Source organism: Haemorhous mexicanus, chromosome 22, assembly GCF_027477595.1.
Source record: "Haemorhous mexicanus isolate bHaeMex1 chromosome 22, bHaeMex1.pri, whole genome shotgun sequence".
In the NCBI taxonomy this organism is placed as follows: domain Eukaryota; kingdom Metazoa; phylum Chordata; class Aves; order Passeriformes; family Fringillidae; genus Haemorhous; species Haemorhous mexicanus.
This window is the reverse complement of record NC_082362.1, coordinates 4,548,135-4,575,163: the sequence shown is the minus strand read 5'-3', so window position 1 is coordinate 4,575,163 and position 27,029 is coordinate 4,548,135. Positions and strand designations below refer to the sequence as shown.

The 27,029-nt window shown below is 50.3% G+C and overlaps 2 protein-coding genes across 3 annotated transcripts in view; both read right to left on the bottom strand.

Annotated features, from left to right (window-relative positions):
- Positions 1-1,404: 1,404 nt before the first annotated feature.
- Positions 1,405-2,792, bottom strand: LOC132337613 (serine/threonine-protein kinase pim-1-like). The gene is made up of 4 exons (XM_059866377.1): positions 2,694-2,792; positions 2,372-2,645; positions 1,804-1,980; positions 1,405-1,508 (listed from the first exon to the last, which is right to left on the bottom strand). Exons 1-4 carry the CDS (start codon positions 2,790-2,792, stop codon positions 1,405-1,407), a joined length of 654 nt encoding a protein of 217 aa, XP_059722360.1.
- A 3,368-nt stretch (positions 2,793-6,160) lies between these two features.
- Positions 6,161-27,029, bottom strand: part of CAMKK1 (calcium/calmodulin dependent protein kinase kinase 1) — a 98,192-nt gene continuing 77,323 nt past the window's right edge. For both annotated transcript variants that reach the window (XM_059865958.1, XM_059865957.1), the window contains exons 11-16: positions 26,490-26,543; positions 25,573-25,646; positions 21,364-21,451; positions 20,030-20,158; positions 19,237-19,340; positions 6,161-10,769 (exon numbers count right to left, since the gene is read on the bottom strand). In XM_059865958.1, coding sequence (XP_059721941.1) covers positions 10,697-10,769; positions 19,237-19,340; positions 20,030-20,158; positions 21,364-21,451; positions 25,573-25,646; positions 26,490-26,543 — 522 coding nt within the window. In that variant the 3' untranslated portion in view covers positions 6,161-10,696. The remainder of the gene's footprint in view (positions 10,770-19,236; positions 19,341-20,029; positions 20,159-21,363; positions 21,452-25,572; positions 25,647-26,489; positions 26,544-27,029) is intronic.

Genomic DNA, 27,029 nt, shown 5'->3' with positions numbered 1-27,029 from the left:
GATCCTAAGCATTGCATAATACAGAAGCAATGAAGGAGAATTTCTTTGGGGTCTTTATTGAGAAATATGAGAAAAGTCTGGTAAAGAATCATGGGGGTCAGAGTGATTTTCACTGCACATGCTAGGCATGTGTGGATGAAATAATTCTATTGCATATCCTGGCCAGAACGAAGGGATGCCTGCTTCTCTGACAATGAGAAGATGTTGTTGGAGAGTTTCTGTTTTTCCTGCAGTTTTGATGATACACAGACTCCAATGCCATATTCATGGGCTGCACCCAAAGGCTGCCTTCTTGGGAGCCAGAGATCTCCATCTTGATTCACTACTACAGAAACATAAAACAAACAAAAGAAAATAAAAAAGGAAAAAGGAAAAATAATTAAAAAGGAAAAATATAAGGTCTCTCTGCTTCTCCCTTCCAAAGGGGATTGGGGGGAGTCTCCATTCTCCTCTTCCCTAGGGGCATCTGGGTGGTCTCCAGCCTCAACCACCCTATGGAGGACCAGGGAACCTTTGTACACTCTCCCCTTTCAGGTGGTTTGGGGATCTCTATCCCCTGCATTTGTCCTTAATTTTGGCTACAACATCCTGGGAGCCATGAATAGGGTGCAGGCAGCTCCAGGACACTTGCTGATGGAAAACTTGCCTCTGGGAACATCTTGGAGAGGGCTGGGCTCCCCTTTTTACTTCCAGGCATTATCTGGCCATCTGCATCCTCAAGGATGAGCAGTTCCTGCAGACAGCTGTGGCTCTGAGGGAGGAGGAAGTCCTGTCCAAAGGGCTTCCTCCATCTCTGGTCCAGCAGCTCTCAAGAAGGCAATGGAGTGGTGGAGATTCTCGCAATGAGTAACCCAACTGTGGAGTTCTTCCTCTTGTCCTCCTCCTCCCTTGCCTACTCCAGAGCATGAGCTGGACATGGGAAAACCTGCCTTAACTGCTGCAGGATCTTACCCAACACCATACCAAGGCTCTTCTATGGCACAGCTGAATTTTCCTAAGAGCTGTGGAATGGAAATTGGCAGCACCAGGATATTTCCTCCAGGGACACATCCTTCTAGGACTGCTGAACTACCATGGGCTGGGTTCACTTCTTTGCTTTCAGGATTTTCCTGGCCTTCTGCATCTTCAGAGATGACCCGTGCTGACACCGGGTCCTGTGAGAAAGCACGCAGCCCTTTCCTAAGGGATTCCTCTGCACTCTGGGAGACAAATCTACCTATCTGGAGAAAAGGCATCAAAAGCTTGACAAAGGCTGAAGGGAACACTCTGATTTCCCCTTTTCCCAATAGGTTTCCTTAGCTGGAGTTGCTAACAAGGACCAGACGTGGTGGCTGGTTTATTTTTCCGGCCCTCAGTCCTGCGTGGGACTCGGCGACTGGGTGCTGCGGGGGCTCCAGCGAGGCATCAAAGGCACCCGCCCCGCACCCAAGGGTGGCGCAAGATCTCCTCCAGCTCCGGCCGGTCCACGGGGTGCTTGCCCAAACACCAGCGGATCAGATGTTGGCACTCTGGGGAGAGAAGGCAGAAAGCGCCGCTCACTGGCAGAAGGCTCCAGCCCGGCTGCTCCCGGCGCCTGCAGAAGCCGGGCCACGCTGCCAGTGCTCAGAGCTGCCCTTTGCGGGACAGCGGCACGGCAGGACACGGCCACCCGCTCCAGCCCAGCGTGCCACACCCAGCCCCTCACGGGCCACCTTCTGCGGCCGGCCCCGGAGGGCACATGGAGCTCCCGCCGAGCTGCGGCAGGGCCGGGCCGGGCTGCGCGCTGCCATCCGCCAAAGCCGCCTTCTCGAGGCCGAGACCGACCTGGAGAGACCTGCTGCCAGAAGAAGAGCTGCCCCGACACGATGTCATGGTCGTTCTTGGAGGGGAAGCGCCCGCAGACCATGACATAGAGCAGCACGCCCAGGGTCCAGATGGTTGCCGACTCCTGGAGTAGGTAGCCCCGGCAGATCCACTCGGGCGGGCAGTACATGCGTGTTCCTAGGGGAGACAGGCGGCGCTGGCCGGGCGCAGGCTGCTGCCTTCCAGAGCCTGGCGCCAGCCTCCTGCCAGGGGCAGGGCCTGCACCGGCGGCCACAACTTCCACCAAGGGCACCCTGCAGCCCCAGACAATTGGCCAAAGCCGGGAAACTGCTCTGCAAGGCAGGGAAGGCCAGCGGAGCAGCCCGAGCCAACCAGGCCTGCCAAGCCAAAAGGCCAGGGCCTGCCTTGTGCAGCCCCCCTGTGTCGGCAGGGCCAGCAGCTGGCTCCTGGGGCACAGCATCTGCCCCGGGGCACAGGGCAGCCGGCAGCAGGCCGCAGCCACAGCCCAGGAGGGAATGGCACAGTGCAGTGCCTGGCACCAGGAGCAGGGCCCGGGCCGTGGGCTCACCGGCAAACTCTCTGAAGCCCTGATTCTGGAGAAACATGCCGCAACCGAAGTCGATGAGCTTCAGGCTGCCACTCTCCGGGTCCACGAGGAGGTTCTCCGGCTTGATGTCCCCGTGCCAGACGCCGCAGGCAGTGCAGTGCCACACGGCCTCCAGCACCTGGCAGAAAAGCCAGCGCGCCGCCCCCTCGCTCAGGAAGCCCTGCTCCTGCAGGAGCTCCAGGATATCCCGCGATCGCTCCGGACGCTCCAGGACCAGCACGTAGCTGTCAGGCAGCTCGAACCAGTCCAGGAGCTGGATGATTCAGTGGCAGCCAGAGCCCACCTTCTCCATCAGCACGATCTCCATCGGAACACGGGTGCCGTTGGGCTGGGAGGATGAGACTATGCCTGCAGCAGGCCTGCTGCTGCCCCTTGCCTCCATTGCCCCCCGCCCGGCATGCCCCAGTGCCCCCCTGGAACCGGGGAGCCCCTGCGGCTGCCAGGCCCCACAGGCCTCCAGCCACCCCTTGCAGGCAGCCAGGTGCTCTCGCCAGCCCCCTGGGCAGCTCCTGCAGGACTGAGGGCCGGAAAAATAAACCAGCCACCACGTCTGGTCCTTGTTAGCAACTCCAGCTAAGGAAACCTCTTGGGAAAAGGGGAAACCAGAGTGTTCCCTTCAGCCTTTGTCAAGCTTTTGATGCCTCTCCTCCATGTAGGCGGTTGTGTGTCATCAAGCTCAGGCTGTAGTAGAGGTAGGAGTGGCTTTAAGAAGACAAGAAATGCAACACTGAAACAACCGCTGCCCTTTCAAACTGACAAAACAGCTTGGGGTCACCTGAGGTGACAGATGGGCCCACATGTGCGTTCCAAGGACCACCAGGTGGCAGGAACAGAGACCTTGCTTCTCTGCAAAGCTGCAGAACAATGAGTTGTGGCAAAATGTCATTTCAGGTTGAGCCCTGACAAAATTCTTCCTCTTTCTTCCCCTGAAATGGGTAGCAGGGCTGGGCCTTTGACCACCCGGCACTGCAGCATTGTGAGTCACAGGCATGGAGCCCAGGGGAAATGTGGAGATGCTGGAGTCACTCCCATGGTCTTTGGCTCAATGTACCCCGCCCCCTTCCCCCTCCACCAAAAAAAAAAATCACAGTTTGCCCTAAAATGGGAGCTTCTCCTCAGCCTGGCGGTCATTGTGAGGGGACACTGGGGCTTGGCTGGGGGTGCGAACGCTCCCAAAGGGCCTTGAACTCCTGTGGGAAGCAGGCCAGCAAGGAGCAGCCACTATGCCTTTCAGGGAATTGTGGGGAGAGAGAAGGTCCCCTCTGAGGCTCCTTGTGCTTGGAATGACCATCTTCGTTTGTATGTACAGAGCCTGACAGGCACGGTGAGTGCTTCCGGGGAGGAGGGAGGTGTGTGGGCTGTGCAGCCAACAAACAACGGTGGTTAATAAGGGTTTTGTTCAGCAACAGTGTAGAGGCCATTGCCATGGGCCTCATGGACCTCACGGGCACAGCAGCCTCAGTGCCCACGGAGATAAATTCTGCCAGGCCCATATCCCACTGCTGAAGAGTTCAGCACCCATTATATTTTTAAGGCTACACAAGAAGTTCATGTTCTGAATGGGCAAATGTTGAAATAGATTGGTGACTCCCCAAATGTGAGACAGGGTGGATATATTTACAAATGTAATATTTCCAGTTTTATTTTTTTCCTGTAGTGGAAGAAGGAAAATCACTTACAGCTGCTATTGTAAATAAAAAGATTGCAAGCAACTTGAAGTTGACAATTCTACTCTTCTAGGCACAGGCCCACTGTTTTTCCAAGGCTTCCATTGAATGCAGTGTGCAATTTCCCAAAGTAGGAACTGCTGCGTGATGCTTACTTAGATTTATTTTTTTTCTAGGATTCAACTGTCTCCAGACAGGAGAATATTGAAAAAATGATAAGTAAATTAACTTTTTTTTCCTCATTTAAGGGATGAAATGCCAGATTGATGCAAAGGACTGGTAGAAGCACGATATGATGTTTGACAACGAGACAAACAGAATGTGACTCTTCCTCACTGGGCAGCAATAAACAACAAGCTGCCCAGTGCTTCACCAGGATGTGGTGAAGTGAGCTCGGAGTAACTGTGACAGTAACAGCATGATCTGCCACTGTTACCTGTCATGACTTTGTTGCTTTTGTACTTGAAGACAAAGGAATGCACTGCTTGAGAAGAAAAGGGTAGAATTTAAATTTTAATGCACTTACCTTTGTGAAGATGTCACTGAAATGTAAAGATAGCCCCGTTTCCTTATATGTGAAATTATATAAGTATTTCCTATAAGGAAATGATATAAGTGCCATTTTTGGGGATGGCTGGAGCGGGTCTGTGTTTGTCCTTGACTTTGGCCAGGGTAGGGGCAGGAGGTTCTCCCTCCTCCTCTCTTTTGGGGGGACTGGGGGCTTCCCCATCCTCATCTGGCCTTTGGAGTTGCCAGGAGGTCTCATCCTCCTCTCGCCTGGGGAGAGGGCTCAGGGGTCTCCCTGCTCCTTTCCCCTCGCCGGGAAAACAAACATCAGTCAAAGCCTTCGGTGTGCAGTTAAATTGGATTCTTGCCAATTTTATTTCGCTTCTTCCACGGGGGCGGGGGAAGGAGGGGCGGTGCTCGAGGGGTCTCCGTCCCTCTCGCCCTCGGGGATGTTTGCGAAGGACGTGTCCTCGCCCGTCTCATCCTGCAAGATGATCGGGAGTTTCTCGACCCTCCTTACCTTTGGAAGGCTGGGGGTGGTCTCGGTCCCCCTCCGCTTCTGGGGGGACCCTCTGCGCCTGCTCCTCTCAGATATGGGGGGACCTGGCATTGTGTCCATGTCCCTCCGACTTAGGGAGGGCCGGCGCACGTTCTCTGCCCCCCCTCGATTTAGGGAGCGGTGGTTCCATCGTCCTCCGCCTTGGGGGGCCAGAGCGGGCATTCTCTCTGTCCCCCTGCGATTTGGGGGGGCTCGCCGCTGTCGCCGTCCTCGCGGCCCCCGGCCGCTCTGCGACCTACTCGGCTTTGACCGGCCGGAGGTGCCCTCCATCCTTCTTCGATTTTGAGGGGCCGGCATTTTCGCTGTCCCTCTTCGATGTGGAGGGGCCGGCACTTTGTCTCTCTCCTGTCGGGGGCGGGGGAGATGGCGGGGCCGGCGCAGGGAGCCGCGAGCGGCCACAAAGGGCGCTTCCACCTCCCTCCCAAGCACGGCGCACACCCCCCCCCAAGCCCGGGGGCGCAGGGTCGCGGCGCTGCGAGGCAGGGGCGGCCCCGAGACTCCGGCGTCGCGGGGCCGAGGGCAGAGAGCTCCGCCAGCCCCGGCCGCCGCCGCTGCGCTCTCACCGAGCTGGGAATTCCCGCGGCACTTTATATAGGCGGCTGAAGCCTCGCCCGCTCACCAACAACCAATAGGAGCTCAGTGACGACACAATGGGGGCTGGAGCAAATAGTGGAGGCCTTTGTGACGATTGGAAGACGCAGGGGGCGGGGCCATGACGCTACTGGGCGGTGTGATTGGTCGACAGCCAGAAGGCTCTGCAGAGGGCGGGGCACAGACGTGACTGAGCGATTTCATTGGTTGAGAGGCGGAGTGCTCTGTGACGGACGGCTAGTGGGCGTGGCTCGCAGCGCGGGGGGCGGGGCCGGCGCCGGGCCGCGCTTTGGGCTGCGATCGGGGCTTAGGCCGGGCTTAGAGCCGGCCCTGGCCTTAGGGCTAAAGAGGGCTTGAACTTGGAGGCGGGCTCGGGCTGGGGACTGCGCTTGGCAGCTGCCTTAGGAACTGCACTTACAGCCAGGGTCATCTCTGTGGAATTTATTGTCATTTTCTCATCGGTTCTACAGTACAAAAGCATGCAAAAAATAGCCTCTCTCTTCATGGTACATATTTACAGTGCAACAGCCACGCGCTGTCACAGTACTGAATGCATTTACATCATGCTGGAATCATAGCAGAGCACATACAGGGGCAGAGGTTCAGCTTCAAGTGCAACAAGAGACAGAAATACCAACAGAACAGACCTAGAAATCAGAAAGAACAGCAAAATTACAGCACAGAGAATCTGTATTGTACCCTCAAGGGTTGCAATTCATGTTTTCTTGAATTTACACCGTTTTTTGGGAGCACTTTGATGGCTTTGTGGGTACTGACGGAGGGTCTGGGCTCTGCCAGCAGCAGCTATGAGTGTACATGGCTTTTCTCCAGGAAGGGAAGGAGCAGGGCAGGCACTGATGAGCTGCTTTCCTTCCCTCATCCCATGGAAGGCTGCATTCACAACAACAGGGTCATGGCATAATGCGGGTTAATTCAGCCTGGGAGGGACTCGAGCTGAGCGTGGACTTGTGCAGAAGGATCTGGGCCAGAAAGGAATGCCTTGCACTGCTCTGCTCAGCAAACTGCCCCACAAACGAGCCCTGCTAAAGCAGAGAGGTTTGGCACCTCATCCAAGCTCCATTCCCACACCAATCCTCCACTCTGCTCTCCAGTCTCCCTGCTGCACCCCAGAGGTGCTCAGGCTCAGTGGCATCCCCCAGCACAGCCCTCCTGCCTTGGGAAATTCACTGAGATCCCTGTCCCTGGGGGAGCCTGGGCCTCTCAGGGGCTGGGACAAAGCTCTTGGGATTTTGGGCAAGATGGGAGGGAAAGCACAGAGCTGGGGAGAGCAAACAAGCTCGCAGTCACACACCACAGATGGAGAGATTCCTCCATGGCAGCGCTGCTGAGGGCTTCAGGGCAGAGCTGTGCTGAAGGAACATGAAATTTCTCCCAGCAGCTCCTCCTTGCAAGTCTGGCAATAAATAAGGAATGAAAGTGCACCCTGGGAGTCGTTTTATGGAGCCACTGTTTTGCACGGAGCAGCTACACTGTTCTTGTTAGGCTCCCTCTGGTTGGAGCCCTACCCAAAGTCAGCAGCCTGATGTTGGAATCCTCATCTGCTTGCAAGTGACATTGGCAGCAGCACATTCCTGCCCAAAGGGTTAAAGACATGGACTGTGCATTCCCCACGGCAGGACAGAAGAGACTTGACCAGGATTTTTGCTTAGCACTACCCCCCAGAACCAAAGACCAAGAGCCATTAATTGAGTGAAACAAAGAAATCCATCTCCTGGAGATCACAGATATGTGCTGATCCCCCAAATGAGAAATTTCTTTCAAGAAAATCATCCTCAGCCTGGAAGAGTCTGGCAAACTTGACCAGATGCAATGGTGATGGGGGAAAGAGGAGCCCTCCTGGTGATTCCAAGCCCAGCTAACCCAGGCCAGAGCATCCCAGTGCTCCAGGAACAGCAGAGGGGAAAAACACACAGCATGAGTGTGCCACACCTGCTCTGCTCCCTGCTCTGCAGAGCCACACTGAACCCCATCCCCTCCATCACAGAGAGGAACAGACAAATATTTACCCATCCGGCTGAAGAGAATGATTTTACACAAGAGCTGAAAGCGCTGCCTTGCCTGGGATGTTTATTCTCAAACAAATCCCCTCTCTTCAGCCTCTTCCCTTCTTCAGAGCAGAACCAGTTGCCCTGAGCTGCTCTAACATGCACATAAACAAGCAAGGATTTCACTGCAGCTGAGTGAGTAGAGCCTGGTTTTGCCTATCTGAGCATTTCTCCTGCTGCCAGGGCACATTTTTCATCTCATTTCATGCAGGTTTTCAGGCTGCTGTTTGTGACACCATGGGGGTGATTTTTTAGGGGTATAAAGGAAAGCCTGTTGGCAGATTTGCTGAAGAAACAAGGTGTGACACGAGCTCAGAGCTCGAGGGGGTGGTTCTGGTTCGTGGGAACAGCTCCAGAAGGATTTCTTTTAGCTGAAAGGGCAAATATTTCAAAGTAGATTTTGAGATAATCATAAAAAACATCCATTCCTCTCCAAAACTGAAGTGATGATTTAGGTACTAATAAAGGAAAATGATATGGAGCTCATTTGTAACTCATCATTTGTTGGGTTGCATTAATTGAGGCTGAGAACAGCCTTCCCCACCAGCTCCCACCCCTTGGGCATCACTAAAATAACCCATAGGCTAGCAAATGATTCTTGCTACAGATTAAAAATACAAGAACTAACCCCATGTTTGCCTCCTTAGAGCTCTTTGAGCACAGCCCAGGTATTGCTTAGACTTCAGAAGTCCCACAGGGATGGGGATTACCAGAACTCCCTTTTCTGCCTGGGGCAGGGCACGTTCCTGAGATGTGTCTTTGCTCCAAGGTCACTCCCTGGCCCTGCCCTGGGGACACCAGCTGGAGAAAGTTTTTTTCCACAGACTGGAGGACAGATCAGTTTGTATCCACAGACTGTCCCTTCCACAGGCAGCAGTTCCACCTGGACAATCTTTCCCATTTGCAGAACCCCCTGTGCTCTCAGACATTTCACTCCCTGCCTCTGGGTACCTAAATCTTCATGACAAGCAGCAAGTCTCTTGTTCCAGGCTGGGGGAAGGATCAGGGCATCCTCCTGGTGCAGGTGCAGGCTCCTCAGTGGATGCTGAGCTCACAGCTGGTGCAGACACCAAAAACCAGGCAGGATTTAGCACCTGGAAGCAGCAGTGCAGAGCTCAGCCCCACAGCAGCAACCTTTACAGGATGCAACAGCAGCTCTCAGCATTAAAGGTCTCCATTCAATAGAGAAGCTGCAATTCTTTCCCATTTTGCCAATATTTACAAGGAAGAGCCCAGGCTGGGGAGTGCTGGGCATCCCACTGGGGTGGCTGAGTGAGGGGAGGTGACAGGCTGGGGACAGACAGAAGGCACCAGCAGCAAAGCCCATCTATAAAATGTTGGGAACCATCAAATGAGATTGCAGCAAACAGAACAGGAGCACCAGGATACACCAGTCACTACCAACAACCCTCATACATGGATCCCCCTGCACAAAAAATGAGGGAACAATGTCCCAGGCCCTCAGGATTAACCTAAAAACAGACACTAAGATGATTATGTAGGAACCAAATTTAATCATGCCCTTTCTTTAAGTACTATAAAATAAGATTCCAATCCCACTGGCTTCCCAGGGGCATGCTTAGACCCCATGAGGCTCAAGGGAAAATAATGACATATATTTTGACAGATGGATGTCACTGGTTTTTACTCTCTGAATAGAAGAGTGAAATTCCTGATTATCCACACAGTCTGTACAGTCAACAGCCACAAAAATGGCTGTATTTGCCTTTTTGTGTTTACCTTTTTAAGTGTAATCTCTTACCAGTTGTCAGACTATTGAGATGAAGCTTCTAACCCCAAGTTTAGAAGCAATCTATGGATAAAATAGCAGCATCAGTACATGCATAAAAATCAGTCTTAAAACAAAATTAAAAATTAAAGCCTTTTTAAAAAAAATCAAAAGATCAAGTTGTGAACTTGTGCTCTGTATCTTTCTAAAAACCCTCCACCGACATTTTTCATCCTAGGAACCTCTCCCAGTTTGGGTCACTTTCCTGAAATTAAAGTTTAAAAGCATCAGGTACACAATAGATAAGTGAAGAGATGGAAATGAAATAAAATAAAGCCCAAAACCTGCCACTCTTTTCAGCTGGAGACCATGGTCCATGGGTACAGGACTGGTGCAGGACTGGGAGCATTCCCAGCTCTTTGGAAGAGCAGCCTTGGCAGCTGTCCCTGGAGCACCAAGCTGTTCTGTGTGGCAGTGGATCCCCATGCTCCAGGGCTCTGTGCCAGCCCAGGGCTCACTCACATCCAGGGAATCTCCTGTGACTCCTCTGCTTTTTACAGCACTGCCTGACTAAAGCCACGGCTGGGGGCACGGCTGCCACTGGGCAAAACTGAGGGATCACAGGAAAAGGGAAGAAAGAGAAAGAAAGCCACAGGGAGGGATAGTGTTCATTTCAACAGCAGCATCTCATCCTCATTTCACTGATACCCAAAGACATTTTGCCTTCATCTCCACACCAGGAGCGGCACTCCTGATGTACCCAAGTGCATTAAATAAAACAGCTGCCCTCCCATACAAAACCAGTTTGTTTTTTCCTGATGCTTGAAGTAGAGAATTAAACAACACAAGGAGAAAGTCTGTGTGGGGGAAAGGGACCCTTGAGAGGAGTCCAGCCCGGTTCCTCAGGTGAAGCACAAGGCACGCACGGAGGAGCCGCGGGCACCTCGGCCAGGGCTCCCGCTGCTGCTCGGCTCCTCAGGCCGGGCTTTGCCGGCTCGGGCTGCTCCTGTGGGCTCGGGCTGATCCTGTGGGCTCGGGCTGCTGCTCCTGCTGGGCTCGGGCTGCTGCTCCTGTGGGCTCGGGCCGCTCCCGCTGTGCCGGGCAGGCCCCGGGCTGGGCCGTGAGGGCGGTGAGGGCTGAGGGCGGCCAGCCCCGGCAGCCGCGCCCTCAGGCCGCGGCCTCGTCCTCGCACACGTCGGGCAGCTCCGGGTCCCGGGCGGCTTCTCTGCTGCCCTGCGTTCTGCAGGGGTGTGGGGAGACAGAGACATGGTGGGCACACAGCAGGGCAGGGGTGGTTTTTATATCAATAGGGAGTAGCAATGAACCAGCAATGAACACCTCAGCAATATCCCAGCACAATGCCCAGATCGGTCTGGACACCTGCTTGGCCTCTGCTCCCAAAAACTGAGGTGCTCCCACCGAGATAGCAGCCACCTAAAGGTGGACACCTAAATAGCAGGACACCTAAATCTTTCAGAGAAAAAGGATTTATTGCTCCCTTATCAGAAGAAACCAACTTCTTCCAGCCTCTCTCAGTCCTGAAGATGCCGTCAGGATTCAGAGGAAGAAGTTGACACTGACCTGACAGAATCCTGTGTTTGAATGGAATTTATGCATCATGTATGAGGTGTATGAACATGCAACAGGCTGTTGCTTTTAAGGGTTAATCCTCTGTTAAACGTGGGTCCTTTTTCGGGCTTATGCTGCCCAGAAAGAGGTACCCAGACAGTCCCTAACTCTTTGTTTCTGCTGTCTCATATTGTCCTAATCCTAATCGCCCACATTTTTATTACTCTAATTATATTACTATCTTTATAACTATTTTATTACTATTAAACTTTTAAAATCTTAAAAACAAGTGATTGGTGTCTTTCACAGGAGATAAAGACGTTGTGGCTACACAGCAAGACAGGGGGGGTTTATATCAACAGGGAGAAGCAATGAACCAGCAATGAACACCTCAGCAATATCCCAGCACCACGCTCAGCAGGCATGGGCAGCTTGGCCTGGACACCTGCTTGGCCTCTGCTCCCAAAAACTGAGCTCTCCACTGCAGTAATTACATATCCTCTGAACAGAGAGAGACATGGTTCTCCCAGGAAAATCCTGGGAAGCTGTGCAGAAGCTGGGAGAAACTTCGAGGAAAGAATTCAATTATTATCTCTCTTTCTGTGACCATTGTTTATAGATATTGTTCTCCAGAGTGTGCTATTCATAGTTCACCAGTAGTGTGAGAAAAGATTACTAAAGGCCAATCAGGTCTTAGGTCCACCATTGTTTCCATAAGAACTGTAGATTTCTAATAACAAAGTGTCCTCTTCATGCCTTCTGATGATGGAGTCTCTGTATCACCTTTGGCTGTCCCTGATACCCCTTGGGTGATACTCCACTTCCCTGAATGCCCTTCTCCAAGAGGAGGTGTCTGGTTCTAGGGAAAACTCTTGCAGACCACCAGCATGGTTTCCAAACGATCTAGTTTGCATTTGGAGAGTTCTGGCTTGCTCTTCTTTAGTCTGATTTTTAAAATAAAGATCAGAGGGATGATCCCACAACTGCTTCTCCAAAGTGCTGCTGTAAATGGCAGTAAAACTGAATGTTTCTACCAGAAACCAGTTTGTCCTACACAAAAACTGTGTGATTTTGGCTTCTGTGAGTCTGCCTGGTCCCCAAAACAGCAGTCCCCAAAACCTGAGAGCAGCAGCCCTAGAATCTCAGCCAAGGTCACTTCCTTGCACTGCACATACACCACAGTAACTTCAGCCTTTTCCTCCTGCACCTAACTTTTGGTGTTTTCTCATGCAGTGGGCTTGAGCTGTACTGCACTCCAGGGCACCCTGAGGAGCATCACCTCCACCCAGCCCAGCCACCCCCAGACAGCATGAGACTGTCACTGGATGGAGAGAAGGGGACACCTCCAGGTGCCACCCACAGCAGAAACAGATTGCATGCAGGTGGCTTCATCTAAAACACCCATTTCTCCACCATAAAGATATCCACAACACAAAGGAGGTGATCATCTCCAAGCAGTTGTGTCTCCCAGGTGTGTCCAGCCTCACTCACACCAGTCTAGCTGAACCACAGAATCATGGAATGGTTTAGGTTGGAAGGAGACTTTGAAGATCACCTTGTTCCACCCCCTGCCATGGGCAGGGGCACCTTCCACTGTCCCAGGTTGCTCCAAGCCCTGTCCAGCCTGACCTTGGGCACTTGCAGGGATCCAGGGGCAGCCACAGCTGCTCTGGGCACCCTGTGCCAGGGCCTTCTGTAGAACCTGCATGGACAAGCCAGCTTGGCAGTGGAGTGTCAGTGCCTGGAGCATACAGTGTTTGGGGGCTCTGGGGGTATTTCCTGCCTAGGAACAACACAAAGTACACACAGGGCTAACCCAATTTTTGAAGAAACCAGAAACGATCAAAAATCATCTTTCCTTCTCCCTCCACTTCAGCAAAGCTCTGCAGTAAAACTGACCTTGAACTCAGGGACCATTTCCCTGCAGGAAAGGCTGAGGAACAGCCCTGCCTTCAGTGCCTGTCATCCCCCTCTTCAAATGACTGATCACCTCATTTAGCAGCAGAGGCTCTGTTCTGTGGCAGCTCAGCACAGCCCAGCTCCCTGTCTGGCACATCCAGCTGATCCTGCTCCTGTCAGGGCTGTCTTCAATGCTGTCCCAGCACTCTGAGCAGCCTCTGCCTCTCCAAACACCTCCCAGTCAGGCTGAGAGGACCCTCAGGGTGGCAAACACCAGCCAGAAAGCTGGGGCTGCCTGTGAAGCAGCAGAGATGCAGTACCAGAGTTCCATGTCTGCACAGGAGCCAGGCTCCTGCTGGGAGGCCTGGGGCTGGATGGGAATCTCCAGTAAATAACTCTTGGTGAGAAATAAGACTCTATTTCTCCTACATTTTGTAAGCCACAGGGGAGCAAAGCCTGGTTTGTGCAGTTACCCAGGAGAACATATGGCTGTGGGGAGATTCACATGAGTTTCATGTCCCACAAGGAGTGAGCCTCCCTACACTGCCCTCCCAAACACAGGAGCAGGGGACAGGGAGGGTGTGGGACAACCTACACAGCACAAACACACCCCCCTGGATACCTCCAGGAGTCCCCATTCAATGCAGGCTGCTCAAGTCCCTTCTCCCTATGGAAATGCAGCAGCAGGAGGCAGTGGCACCACGTCAGTCCCCATCTGCCTCTGCCTGCCTTCTCCTGGCTATTTTTGGAGAATCTCTGCAAGTCCTTCCTCACCCAGAGCAGGTGACATCCTGGCTCTGGCCCATCCATGTGTCTCAGAGCCATAAACCAGGTCAGACAGTCTCCAAAGTGCTGGAGCTGCTCCCAAAGGTATTTAGAGATGTGTGGTTGTTTTCCAGTCTCTCAGCCCAGATCTCCCAGCCTGGCTCGAGGCTGTGTCCTGCCTAACCACTGGATCCTAGGACTTCCCACTGAGGTGTCTGTAAGCAGCTCACCGTGGTTTGCATTAATGTTATTTTGTTATTTATCAGAATTAACTGGACCAACACTTCCTGGAAGGGTCTGTGCAAGTGGCTGGACAAGTGACCATGTTTTGATGTAGTCCTGGCTGGGGTAGTCACTTGGAGCAACCAATTTTGGGTCTGCCCAGAACCCTCCCAGTGCTGCAGCAGAGGCAGAAGCACAAGGGAGTGGTGAAGCATCTGGAGCAGAGATGGCTTCAGCCTTTTCTTTTGCACAACCACTAAATATTAAACTCAAATTCCAAAGCTCAGTCTTTCTCAAATTCTGTAGCCATTCCCTCTGCAAACAGGGGGCTGAGCACCACTTCCTGCTAAAACCCAACTGGTTTTTTTCACCCCTCCCTCCATAAAAGCATCTCAAAGAATCACAAATAGAAATAATAATAAAAAAAAGCACACATAAACATTAGTGTCACACACACAGAATGACTGCAATAAAACTGCTCCTACAGGAAGGAAGGATGGAGCCTAATGCTCTGACTACCACACAAATCACACAGGGTGAGGAGGGGGCACAGCTTTCTACAGCACCCAGGGGAAACACAGACATGGAATTACCTTAAAGATGGATGCAAATATACAGATGTGTTTAAGAGGAATCTGTCCCTGAGAGCAAAACAATGAGACAAAGGAAGAAAGTGATCATGAAGACAATGGCAGCAGGTGAAGGAGCTTTTATTTCTGTGCCTGTCCAGCCTAGAGTGCAGAGTAGAATGGGGATGGAACATCAGCCACATTTACTTAAGGACAGATGAAGACAAGCACTGGTAGCACTGGTACAAACCCACTCCAGCCCCTACCACTGCTGAAAGCTCCAGATGGCTCCCAGCACACTGCTGGTGTCCAGCTGTGCTGCCCTGGCACCTCTGGGCTTTTGTGTCTCTAGTGCAATGGGGCAGAGCCCCAGGAGCACTGGGCCCCCCACTGCTGGTGGTGGGTCATTCCAGAGGAAAATCCTGTGCCACAGCCCTGGGAGGACCCACCTGCATGTGGGGCATCATTTCCCTCAAAACATGCAGTTCTCTCTTTGGGAGGAGCTGTTTCTGCTCAGAGACCTGGGCCAGCCACTTTTTTAACCTCCTTTTCCCCTTGACTTCCTTGTGCCTAACCCACATGGATAATATGGCCCTGAGGGCAGTGACCCTTCTGGTCTCTTTTTGGGAAGATTGGAAGCAGGGTAGGCTTCTAAAATACCAACTGATCCCCCACAGAGGAGCTGACAACCACATTTCCTCAACAGTGTTAGCAGCCATAATGGGAAAGTAAATTGGGTCTGTCAAAACACAGCAATTAATTTGATAGTAGTAGTTGCAATAAATGAGAGCAATAAAATGTGGTGAAGCCAGGGCTGACTCAGTTAGGAGAAATGTGGAGCAGGCAGAAGAAATGCAGCAAACACTGCTAGCAGAAATCCAGAACTTAGCTGTGAATGCTGAACTGGGTTTAAAAAATACTCTGGAGCTGGAAAATTAGAAAACATCAGTTAGCTCTGCAGCCACCATTAATGATGGGCTTGAACCTGGTCACAGTCTGCAGGATCTGTAAGACTCCATGAATCACTGCCTCTCATGGGAGATCCTGCAGGAAAGGCAGGATGCAGTGACACCTGGCCACTGCTCAGCTGACAGAGAGGTGACAGCTGGCAGCTCTCACACCATTCTAGGTGTGCACAACAGCAACTGCTAAATGGGGCATCATCATTTTAGTTCCCCTCCACCTGCTGAGCATGTCTGCACTGAACTTCTGCCTTTTAAACTGCTCAGTGCTGATAAACAGAGCAGTAAATAACAGCCAGGAGAGGATTTGCTTCTTCCAGGTCTAAAGAGTGCTAAAAAATGTTCTGTCCTCCCAGTATTAACTTAAGAATTGTTTCACATCAGTGGTGTCTTAATGGTGTCCTCTAAAGGCATCAAGGCAGCACCAGGAAAGCCCTGCTGCTACCACAGACATCTGTCCAGAGCATTTCCAGGGACTGAGCCCAGCATGCTGTGTAGGTAATGCAGGGAGAAATTACAAATAGATGCAGCCACATGATTTAGTTTCCTCCTCTCCAAATCCCAAGGATTTAGCTTGAAGGACAGCTCCATTTTCAGAGTCATCAATTAGGCACCAAATAGCAGAAAGCTCTGGTAGCAGAGCTCAGCTCACTGCCAGAGGATTTCCTACAGAGTATATCCCCAGAAATGGCACAGATGTAAGATGCTTGAAGCAGCAGTGAGTGGGGCTCTGGCAATTTCACATGCAGTCTAATTAAATAGATTGAATGTGAAACTGGAGTATTCTAATTGCTTTCCTTTTTTCTTTTGTAGAAACACACCCAGTTATTTCCTACCTACAACCAGAAGGAGATGTACTATTACAAAATCTGATTTAAGTCCCTCTAAAGACCCTGCCACTGGGACAAGGAGCTCTGTGCAGGAGAGTTTGGCAATGTGTGGCTCAATTTTCTCTCAGCTCCTCCAGGGCAGCCACATGTCCAGAGCACAGTGATGGCTGCAGGCACTGCTTTTCTGGCAGGTCCCAATTTTGGGGTCCCTTGTACAGCTACAAGCATGATGGACATGCAGAAACTCTGCAGAGCCTCCCTACAGCAATATTATCTGCTCCTGCAAGATCCTACAGCTTTACAGAAATCCAGACTCACTTGAAACTTATTTTGACACAGCTCTGATCATAACATTGGCATTTTATATGTGTAGCACGGGTGGCTTTTCCAGGGAACAAGCAATATGAATTAACAAGTGGATGAGCTTGGTGTCTCTGTTTGCCCCTGAGGAAATAACACTGTCATCAAGAGATAACTCACTGAACAATGAATATTTCCCATTTAGCTGTGGTTCACTTGAGATTAATGCCATTGGATCCGACACATCTATTTAAATTTGAAGTTATTTTCATTAGATTCAGTCAGTAAAACGTTTTCCAAAGTTTGAAATAATAATAATCCATATGCCCTAAAAGGAGCATCCCTGCTGTGGTGTTTAATATACAACACTATTTGTTGGAGAGACTTGGCAAGTATCTTTCTTTTAAACAACAGTTTTGAGATGGGTTCTCAAAGCTCTAGTTGTGCATGAAATAATTTAGGATTAAGTCCATTGTTACTGCCAAAAATTGGCACTGATGGCATGAGACTGAGAAATTAAGCACAGGGATTGGTGTAGTGGAGAACTGGCACATTCATATTGATTTTGGATATTTCTAAGTGCTCACACAGCTGGGCAGAGGCCAGCCCAACATGGCTGCAGCTCCTTCCCTGGCCTGGTTTTGTAAAGTAAGGGCACCAGACACAGCAGCACAAGAGTGGAAATGACACAATGCTTTAAAAAATAAACCTTTCAGTCTGTACAAGGAGCCTGAAAACACACAGGACCAGAATTAGCTGAGACAGGGAAAGATGCTGGGTTTCAATGAACCAAAAAAAAATCTGACTAGCAACTTTAAAAAGGAGACAAAAGTGGAGGCTTACAGCTCATCTTGAAAGCCTAAGAATATTTTAAAAAGGACAAGACATTGATCATGTGGCTCCTCAGAAGTTTCACAGCTACCTGAGATCAAATGGACTTTGTTTTTTCTGAGCAGATTCTAAAGCACCCAGCTCCAGGCAGGAACCAGCATCAAGGGTCAAAGAGTTTTCCCACCACCTGGGTGAGTTTTCAAGCACCTCAAATGAAGGCAGAAGGGAACAGATCCCTTTTGGAAACAGGCCCAGGGTTACAATCCTGAAAAATCAGTTCAGGCAGGGTTTGAAAAGAAATTCTGCCTTGCTCCAAGTCACCTCTCTGGGACAGTGGGAAGAATAAAATACATTTTTCTTCAAATTTAGTAAATGTTTCCCCATTTCAGAGCAATGCAATGCAGTGACCAGCAATGATAGTGAAGATATGGATAGAGACATGTGTCCAATTAGCAATAGCTAATTTGAAATGCATTGAGTGAAGAGAAACAAATCAGGGCAAATCCCTTGTGCTAAGAGCTGTGACTGCCATGTTCCAGATGTGTCCCACAGCAGCACTCATCAGCAGGGTGTTTAAATGCCAAACTGGTGTCTGGCCATGGACACCATGACAAAGTCTTCATTAAGTCTCCAATACTCAGCTGGGGACATAGAAAATTGCCATCCTTAATTGAGCTGAGCCCTGAAATCCCCACACACCTGTGAGAGACAGAGGGAGGCTCCTCTAATTGTGTTATCAATGGTGCAGTGAGACTCAGCATACCCCCAAGGGAGTCTGCTGGGAATGGGACTGGGATTCTGGGTGCAAAAGAATCATTTTGGGACAACACAGCTTTGTTGTCAGCTACAGCCTTATAGATCCTGTGGGGTGGGAGCTTTATTTATATTAAAAAAATTGTCCCAGGTCAGGCTACTGGTCCAGCTGTTATTTACTGGACTGATGTCCCAGAATCCTGGCTCTAAAAGGAATCAGTGACAAAAATGAAGGAGAAAGAGTAAGAACCAAGTAAAGGACAGACGAATTCTCTCCCCATTTCTGTACACACCATTGTGGTTAAAAACTGCTGCTGAATCTATTAGTCATCAAGATCTCTATTCCTTTTTAAATCCCAATGTAGTAATTTATACCCACCCTTCAAAGTACCCCCTTGTAAGGTGTTCCACTATTTCATTAACTGGCACAAACTGTGTGAAAAAACACTGTATGTGTTGAAGTGAAAAAGCAATTTCAAAGTGTTCTCTTTTATCTGACCATGGTGTCTCTGCCCAGACTTGGGCCCCAGAGCCCAGGTCAAATCCCATAATCTCATTTTGAGTTAAAAAACCTACATAAACTGCTTATTTGGCACCACTTCTGTTGTCCATGGAAAGGAGAAAAGAATTAAACCCTCCAATATATATCCAAACTAGACTCTAATTAAACTTATTTCACTTCACCAGTCTCTAATGGATCTTTGATCACAGCATTATAAACTAACAGGTGAAAAAACAGACTCAAGTTTAGCACCTTACATGTGTTTAGGCCAAACCAATCTTACAGAGAGACCTGCATCTATAAAAGACTTTTTAGGCTGCAGTAGTACACTGCACTTCAATCTGAGAGGACTTGGGGTAGATTTTGTCTCCAGTGTTTGATGCAGAAGGGAGTTTTGTCTTTAAATGCTACAGAAAAGGTTTGCAAAGTGCTTCCCCCACCCTCCCTCCCCACAGGCCTTGGCTCTGGCTGTGCTGCAGAGGCAGGCATGGCTGTAGGTACTTACATCAGCAGGTTCCCTGGAGCAGACATGGATCTCTCCTCCCTCCTCGTCTGGACCTCAAAGGGGTTCCCAAAGGAGCGTTTCCTCAGCATGGCCTTCACCAGGATCTTTGAGGAACAGAACAGAGCAGTGAGAACAGCAGGACTGGCTCCTGGAAGCTAGTTCAAAGGAGGAACAACAGCTTCTTTAATAATTCAGCTGACATTTTACAGCAAAGAGCACAGAGCAAAGCTGCTTGAGAGAGCCAGGCTGCTGCAGCAGTCAGACACAAGAAGTTCACACGGGGTCAAACGGCCGAGATTTCATGCCAGGAACACACGTGTCCTGTCACTGACATTTTTTATGAAAAATCTTTTTGTAAGGATCTTTTCTCTTAAGACGACAGGCCTCAGAAACGAAATGTAAACAATAATTATCTGCTGCTGTGGAATGCAACAGGTGCATCTTTGGTTGGTCTCATGTGGTTGTTTTTAATTAATAGGTAATCACAGTCCAGCTGTCACGGACTTTCTAGTCAGTTACAAGATTTTCTTATAATTTCTATTCTATTCCTTCTGATGAAATCTTTTCTTCTATTCTTTTAGTATAGTTTTATTATATTATTTTCTTTTAATATCATATATATTATAAAATAATAAATCAGCCTTCTGAAACATGGAGTCAAGATTCTCATCTCTTCCCTTGTCCTGGGACCCCTGTGAACACCACCTCAATGTCCCCTCTCCAAACCTCCTCCAGCAGCTGAAGGCTGCAGCCCAGCCCCTTGCTCAGAGGATGTGGTGTGTTTCACACCTACCACAGCTGGCAGGCTGGGGATGGTCTTCACAGAGTTCTTGACCTCCTCCTCGGTGACCTCCACCACGGAGCAGTGCTCCTCCTCCAGCGGCAGCGGCTCCGCACCGCCACGGCTCAGCCAGGGGTGCACCTGCAGGGGACACACAGCTCTGGGCTGGCACAGAAATGGGGCACAGGCCTCTCTGCTGGCAAGACTGCTCCATCTCCCACTGCCAGAGGTGGTTTTTAACCAGCCTCCTTGGAAGTGGCTGCAGTCTGGCTCAGTGCTGTCACACCTGCAGCCACCAGCCCGTGGCACCCCTTGAATCAAGTTTGAAACACTTTGACAACCTGAGTTATCTGGAGCATTTTCATTCTTTGTCTTGCACGCAGCAAAGCAAAGCCCCCTTTTCTAGCTGCCTCTCATGGGATGGTTTCTTGGCTGGGAGTAGGAAGAAAGCCCTGTCTGAGGGCATGGGCTGAGCACAGAGCTTAGCCTGACAGGTCCTCTGTCAGCATCCAAGTCCCCAGGGACACCAGCCAGGGACAAGGGCCAGCACTCAGCTCTGTTCTTCTACCCACAGGGTCTCTCAGTGTCCCTGCAAAAGCTGTCAAGTGAAATCCCAAAAATACAGCTCCAAACCTGCCCTTGGCCTCCTGGCATGGAGGGAAGGGATGTCACTTTTTTTTTCCTGAAGCTCAGCCTTTCTAGTGTCAGCTTTGGTGGCAATACTGGTGTTGGCCTGGGACAAAGCAAAGCAGGGCTCGCCCTGTAGAGCATGCTGAGGGATCTCTATGGAAATTTTGAGATCCTCCAGCAGGTTTAAAGCCTTGGTGAGGGGTGACAGGAGGACAGCAAGCCCCACACAAACCCAGAATGAAACCGCAACCTGCAAAGCATTGTGCTCTGCTAGGCCTGTTCATTCTTTCTATTATTAAACATCTCCCAAATAATGGTGATGGAAAAAAATGTGCTGCCTTGAGGCCACTGGCCACACTAGGACCAGAGGAGGAACACACATCCAGTCCCTGGAATGCACATCCAACACTGCCAGCCCAGGCTCTGCAGCTAGCAACTCCCCTGACAATGCTGATTCTCCCAGGGATTCACTGAGATCAGCCAGCTTTTGAGTAATTTTCATTTAAATAAGCAAATAAGAAAGCTTTTGTCAATATTCCCCAAGCAAGAAGCAGTGATGGAGCTGTGGCTGCAAAATGAGCACTCTCCTTCTCCAAGGGAGGGTGCTAGAGACAGCTCCCAAAACAAACACTGGGGACAGCTCTGCCTCATTAGAAGATACCAAAGGACATAAAATCAGCTGAGACTAAAAGCTCTAATATCAAGGCCCACCTTACCTTTATTTCAGGGACTGTTATTCTGGTTTCTGGATTTTTATCCAGCATGCGCAGGATCAGCTCCTTGAGCTCGTCACTTATCTGTGCTCTGAGTGAAGAAAACAGCAGCACACAGTTAACAAGGGACTTGTAAATGCAGCAATGCACAGTTCCCACTGCAGTCACCTGGTAGAGAATCTGCTCTGCTCAGGAGGTATTTTCTCTGCAAAGCTGGCTTGGAAAAAAGGAAGGCACCACAGTCACTGCTGCAGGGCTTGGTTACCCTGTCCTGCCCCCTAACACAGCAGCACACACCCAAAATGCAGGATGAGGGACAGGTGAAGGGGTCTAAGGACATTCTTGAAGACAGCACTACACAGGGGAATTTCTGAGGGGAGATTTGGAACAACAAAGTGCTCCAGTGAGAGCAGAACTGGAGTTGAACTCTATGTGAATCAAGAGGGGCACAGCTTGATTTGCTGAACCTGCATCATGAGCAACTGTGTGCTGGATAAAACACCCCCATCTGACATTCGAGTTCCCAGCTAAGCTTCCAGGTTGTGTTATTTAAATTGCTTCCAGAACACAGATTGCAGGCAGCCTGTAACTCAGTATCTTCTACCTGCAAAGCTCAGCCTTGGGGTAACAACAGGAGGGAAGGAACAAATGCAAATAAGAGAAATACATCTAAATTTTAAACACTCTTTCCAAGATCTAAATGTGAGAGCACCTGAACCCAGAAGACAAACTATTGACAGGGAGCCCTTGGTCCTGCAGCCCAAAGGCTGCAATGACTCCTGTGGTTAATGATGCAGGAGATGCCTTTAAAATGCACTAGATCTGAATGATCAAAGTGCTGCTGCAGTAAAATGCCAGCATGTGACTGAATTGCATTAGGCAGTTGAAGGTCTGTGTCACAAATGACTCTTGAAGAATTGTGTTTCTTCATGGAGATGGAACTCAGCAACACAAAATGTCATCCCCCAGGAAGGCTGGATTTGAGACTGAAAACAAGAGTGAGCACCAGGTGCTGTGCCCACCTGCTCTGCAGAGAAGAGAATAAACTATCACAAACCAAAATGCAAACCACATCACAGCAAGGGATATTTCAGTCTGATGAAAACAGAGCTGCTGTTTAATAATTCATGAATATTTTATTAGGACTTTGGCTATGAGATCTTTACAAACAACCACAAGGAAAAGCTGCTTGTTCAGAGGCAAAAAGGGGGTTCAGTTTGAAGTCTAAAGACTTAGAGTTGCATCAAGGCTCTGCTGTACACAGGCAATAGAGCCCAGACAAGGGGAAGAACAGGATGAGTCCTCAGAGACTCAGGTGACAATTTCAGTTGGAATAGAAAGAACGGTGCTGCTCTTGAGATGAGCTCCAGAGGAACAGCCATGGGCAGTGACAGTGCATTTAGCAGCTCAGAATGAACAGATTTAGCAGCTCAGAATGAACAGATTCCTTCCAGACACCACACTGATGCAGGTGAGATGGCATTTTAAAAAATACTTAAAATCAGTTTTGTGCCAAAGTGTCAACAGCTTTACTTAAAATAAAATGAATGGAATATAAAATCACTGAACATTTCTGGGCACTAGGCATTCCTACACAACACAGGATTAAAGTCATAGGGAAAAGGATCCCCAGGTGTCAGGTGGGTTATGGCCAGGTAACAGATCACATCAGCCTGTCTCTGCTTTCCCTTCTCTCCAGTCTGCAGCACAGGGTGAACTCTGTGCCTGGTGGCATTTTTCCTTTGAAAAGCCTGCACTGTCTGGCATTTCTCACAGCTATAGTCCTGTAAGAGCTCTCAGGAAGATGCCAAGCACAGAGCTCAGCATCCATTCAGGAGGGTTGCCAGCACCCAGATCACTTTACAGGGTGCCTGCAGGTCAGGGAACATTGACCTGGGCTTCACCAGGAGAGACTAGGCAGAGCTGCTGGCTCTGCTGCCACATGTTTGAAGAGAAACTTCAGCTTGCTTTTTAGTCATGCCAGGATCCTCAGGGGGTGAGCTAAGCCCATTTGCTTCGTGTCATGCCAAGGACTCGGTGACATGAATGAGAACTCCAGTGCCATAAATATTTATCCTGGTGTCTCTAAGGGAAGGGACAGGATGGTGACACTGGTACAGTCAGATCCATCTGTCCTAAAGGTTGTCAGGAAACAGGCAATGAGTTTCCATGGGCTCTCTGCAAACAGGAATGGGTCTTTTGTAGCCATGGTGAAATAAATTGAAACCAAAATATTCCTCACTATAGAGAGGTGCTAATTCTGTGGGAGGTCAGGGTGGATCCACTCCAGTGAATTCCATGTCTCTGTGGCTGCCCCTAACAAATAGATGTGGTTTGGACAGCTGTCAACACCTAGTAACCCTCAGCTCCTCCAACAACCTAATCAGGGGTGCAGCTTTTTTTAGACTGGGAGAACAGGTCACTGAGGAATCCACATAAATCATGCAGCCCAATTATGGCTGAAGGAAATGCCTGAATGAAGGAACAGATCTCAGCACAAGCCAGTTAGCCCATTAAATGTTAATAACTTACTGCAGAGGCAGATGGGAACAGTCACTTGTAAGCTGACTGCTAACCCAAATCCATGGTGCCTGAGGGAGGGGTGGGAGTTTTGGCAGCCCTGAGCAAGGGAGAAAATGCCAAGGGAACATAAACAGGTTTGGGGTTTTTTTGGCTGCAATGCTGTCAGGACAAAGTCCTGTTCCAACTGCAGGTGGGGACACAGCAGTGGAGCCTTTGTGCTCCTAAAGCCTCAACTCAGTCACCTGGGCCTGCCAGAGCTGCTCTTACCCATCCTGGGGTCTCTGTGCCCTAAAAGTGGGCTGAGCCCCAGAGCCCTGTGCAGGCTCCAGCTGGGCAGAGGGGCTGAGCTGCCTGCAGTGGCTGTGGCTCCTGTCAGTGCAGGGGAGTTAATGCAGCCCAGGTGTCTAAAAGAATGTCCCTGAGTGTCCATCCCTTTCTGGGATCAGAAGAAGTCTGGGACTGCCAAGGCAGAGGCCCAGCCCTTTACTGGAATGTGAATTGCAGTGAGCATCTCACAGAAGAGTCTTGCCTTGCCATAGATGTTGGACACATGCACACACCCCAGGCTGCCTCACAACATCCCTCCCTGCCTCTCCAATACCACACATGCCTCTCATTGGAGTTTTAATCTGTGCTTCTCCAAATCCAGCCATTTAATCTATACATTTTTATTGGAATGAGCAATTAGGTCAAGAATTCTTTGCCTGACTAATGTGTGGATTTGGGAGGGAAAACAAAGAGTCCAGCTCTGGCTAATTCATCTGTCAGGAACCAGGGGAAACAAATTCTTCACCAACAGAAGTCACCAAAGGCCTGAAGCTGGAGGAAATGCTGAGGAGTGGCCAACACTTGAAACTCCAGGAATGGAGAGCATGGAGCCAGCATCACTGAGCACACAGGGAGTGTCACCCTCCTGCCACACAAGCACTCAGAGCTCAGTACTGCACCTGCACTGCTCAGTGCCACCTCAGTGGCCTGGCTTGTCCCCTGGCCTGCTGAGGACACACTGTGACCACAGCTGGCCTTGCCACCTCCCCACCCCAGCCCTGCACTGTGCCCCACGGGGGTTTCCTTCCCTGACCAAAGCAGGAGGGGAGCAGACCCTCAGCAGATCACAGGGGAGTTAATTCCTGGGTTTTCCATAACTGCCAGCTTTTTTCCTCTCTGCCAGTGCAGAAGACAAAGCCATGTTTTCCTGGGGTGTGCTGGAGGAGTGGGATTTGCTGAGCTGTGGTTGCATATCTCAGGCCAAGCATCCTTCCATCAGCCAGTTCCCCTGGCTCCAAGGGAAGGCCACAGGAGGGGGATGTCCAAGACCAAGGCTCATCACCACATTGCTTTTGAAAATGAGCACATTAAATCATTCTGGTGGCTGCTGCACAGGGAGAGAGAAAACCCCAACCAAACCATCCATCTCCAGAGCCAGCAGGTGGGGCAGAAACTTCTGAGATCCTGGAATCCCTTCACTTCCAAAGAGCCATTTCCTTTAGTCCCTGTCTGCACAACAAGGCCAGAGGAAGAGCAGAAGCACTTTGAACACCTCAACACCAGCACAAAACCCACGTGAAGGAGCCAGGAGAACACAGAGCACCTCACCCATGTCCATCCCCCTGTGGTGACCACTGTGCCACAGAGAATAATGCTGAAAACTGAACTTTATTTTACAGCAGCTGAGTAAAGTTTACTCACTCTTCTGGGAACTCCACAGGCTTGGTCTTGATCCTATTATGAAGACCCAAAATATATTCATCTATAAAAGGGCACTGTAAAACAAACAAAGAGATTTTCCAGTTGTCCAAGATCCAGGCATCACTCAGGCATTTGTCATTCATGTAGCACCAAGTACAACCTCTGCACTCCCTGGATTTTACACAGAGATGGAAATAAATTAAATCTCCCCACACACAATAAATGGATTCATTCCTTATTAAAAAAATAAATTCAGAAGAACAGCAGAGGCATCTGGGGAATAGATAACTGGACTGGAATCCCTCCTTCATCCAGCCTGCCAGGTGACCATGAACTGTCTCTGTCACCTCCCCAGGCCACTTCTGACCCAGGGCTGGGTGCCTGTGTGGTGGCATCTGCAGAGCTCAGAGGTTCAGAGGCTGCTCACACCTCCTGGGACAGCACAGGTGGGACATGGGGCTTCTGGCCACAGGGGGGGAAGGGCCATGACAGCACATGGGGTGAGCAGAAGGCAGCACTCAAGAGCTGCCTCTGCCAAACTGGACCCCCCAGCAGTCCCAACTCAGCTTTGGCAGCCTGAGCTTTCTGTAATCTGCTTCTCAAAGTGCTGCAGCAGTTTGGGATCAATCCTGTGCCTCTATCCAGGCTCTGGCTCATTTCTAAATGCAGGAAATGTGGATAAACCCCCCACAAACTGCTGGTGCTGATGCTGCTCTGGGTTTGCAGCTCTGCATTCAGGGCCCAGTGCTGGGAATGATCCTTTCCACAGATCACAGCCTCAGCCCCTTCTCATCTGCAGGGGGGTTTTGAGCTTACAGAAGGCAAGTCTTTGTCTCTAATATTTGCCTTTATTTGGAAAGGAATGAGCCAAAAGGCAGGCAGACAGTGCAGGGCCCCAGCACTGAAAGGCAGCTTACCTTCCCATAAACAAAGCAGTACAGGGTGATTCCCATGGCCCACACATCCAGAGCCTGAAAGAGAGCATGACCAGACAGTAAAGAAGAGGCAACACAGCTGATCTGAGTAAGATGGATTTTCCCACCAATTCAGAAAACACTCTTTGTATGGATTTAACATTTCTGTGTCACTTTGAAGTTGGGCTCCTAAGGGCAGCTCTTGCCCACCTGGGGAATGAGGGCTGTGCTGGGCCAGGCACTGCTCCCTTGCCCTGCTGTGAGCAGCAAGCAGCCCCTTCTTACAGGAAATTGCACCATTCAGGGCTGAACTTCAACAGTTCTCCAGACAAAAAAATCCATATTAGGCCCTATCCCTCTGTCTGCATCACCACCCTTGGCAGTGCCTGTCACTCCCAGGAAATCAAGGTATGACCTGGGTGTTCAGCAGCCCCCTGTGCCTCTTGATTGTTTTGGGAGGGAATCAAAGTTTTCTTCTTTTCCCTTTGGGCAGGGAAAGGGCTCTAGCATGGCTCCTGCCAAGCAGGGATCCTCAGCAAAGTG

Excerpts from the sequence above, each read along its gene's own strand:
- LOC132337613 (XM_059866377.1), bottom strand. The coding sequence starts at position 2,792 with ATGGAGGCAAGGGGCAGCAGCAGGCCTGCTGCAGGCATAGTCTCATCC. Across the intron at positions 2,646-2,693 it reads AGATCGTGCTGATGGAGAAG|CTGCCTGACAGCTACGTGCT; the intron begins GTGGGCTCTGGC and ends GACTGGTTCGAG. Across the intron at positions 1,509-1,803 it reads CTGGCAGCAGGTCTCTCCAG|AGTGCCAACATCTGATCCGC; the intron begins GTCGGTCTCGGC and ends TTCTCTCCCCAG.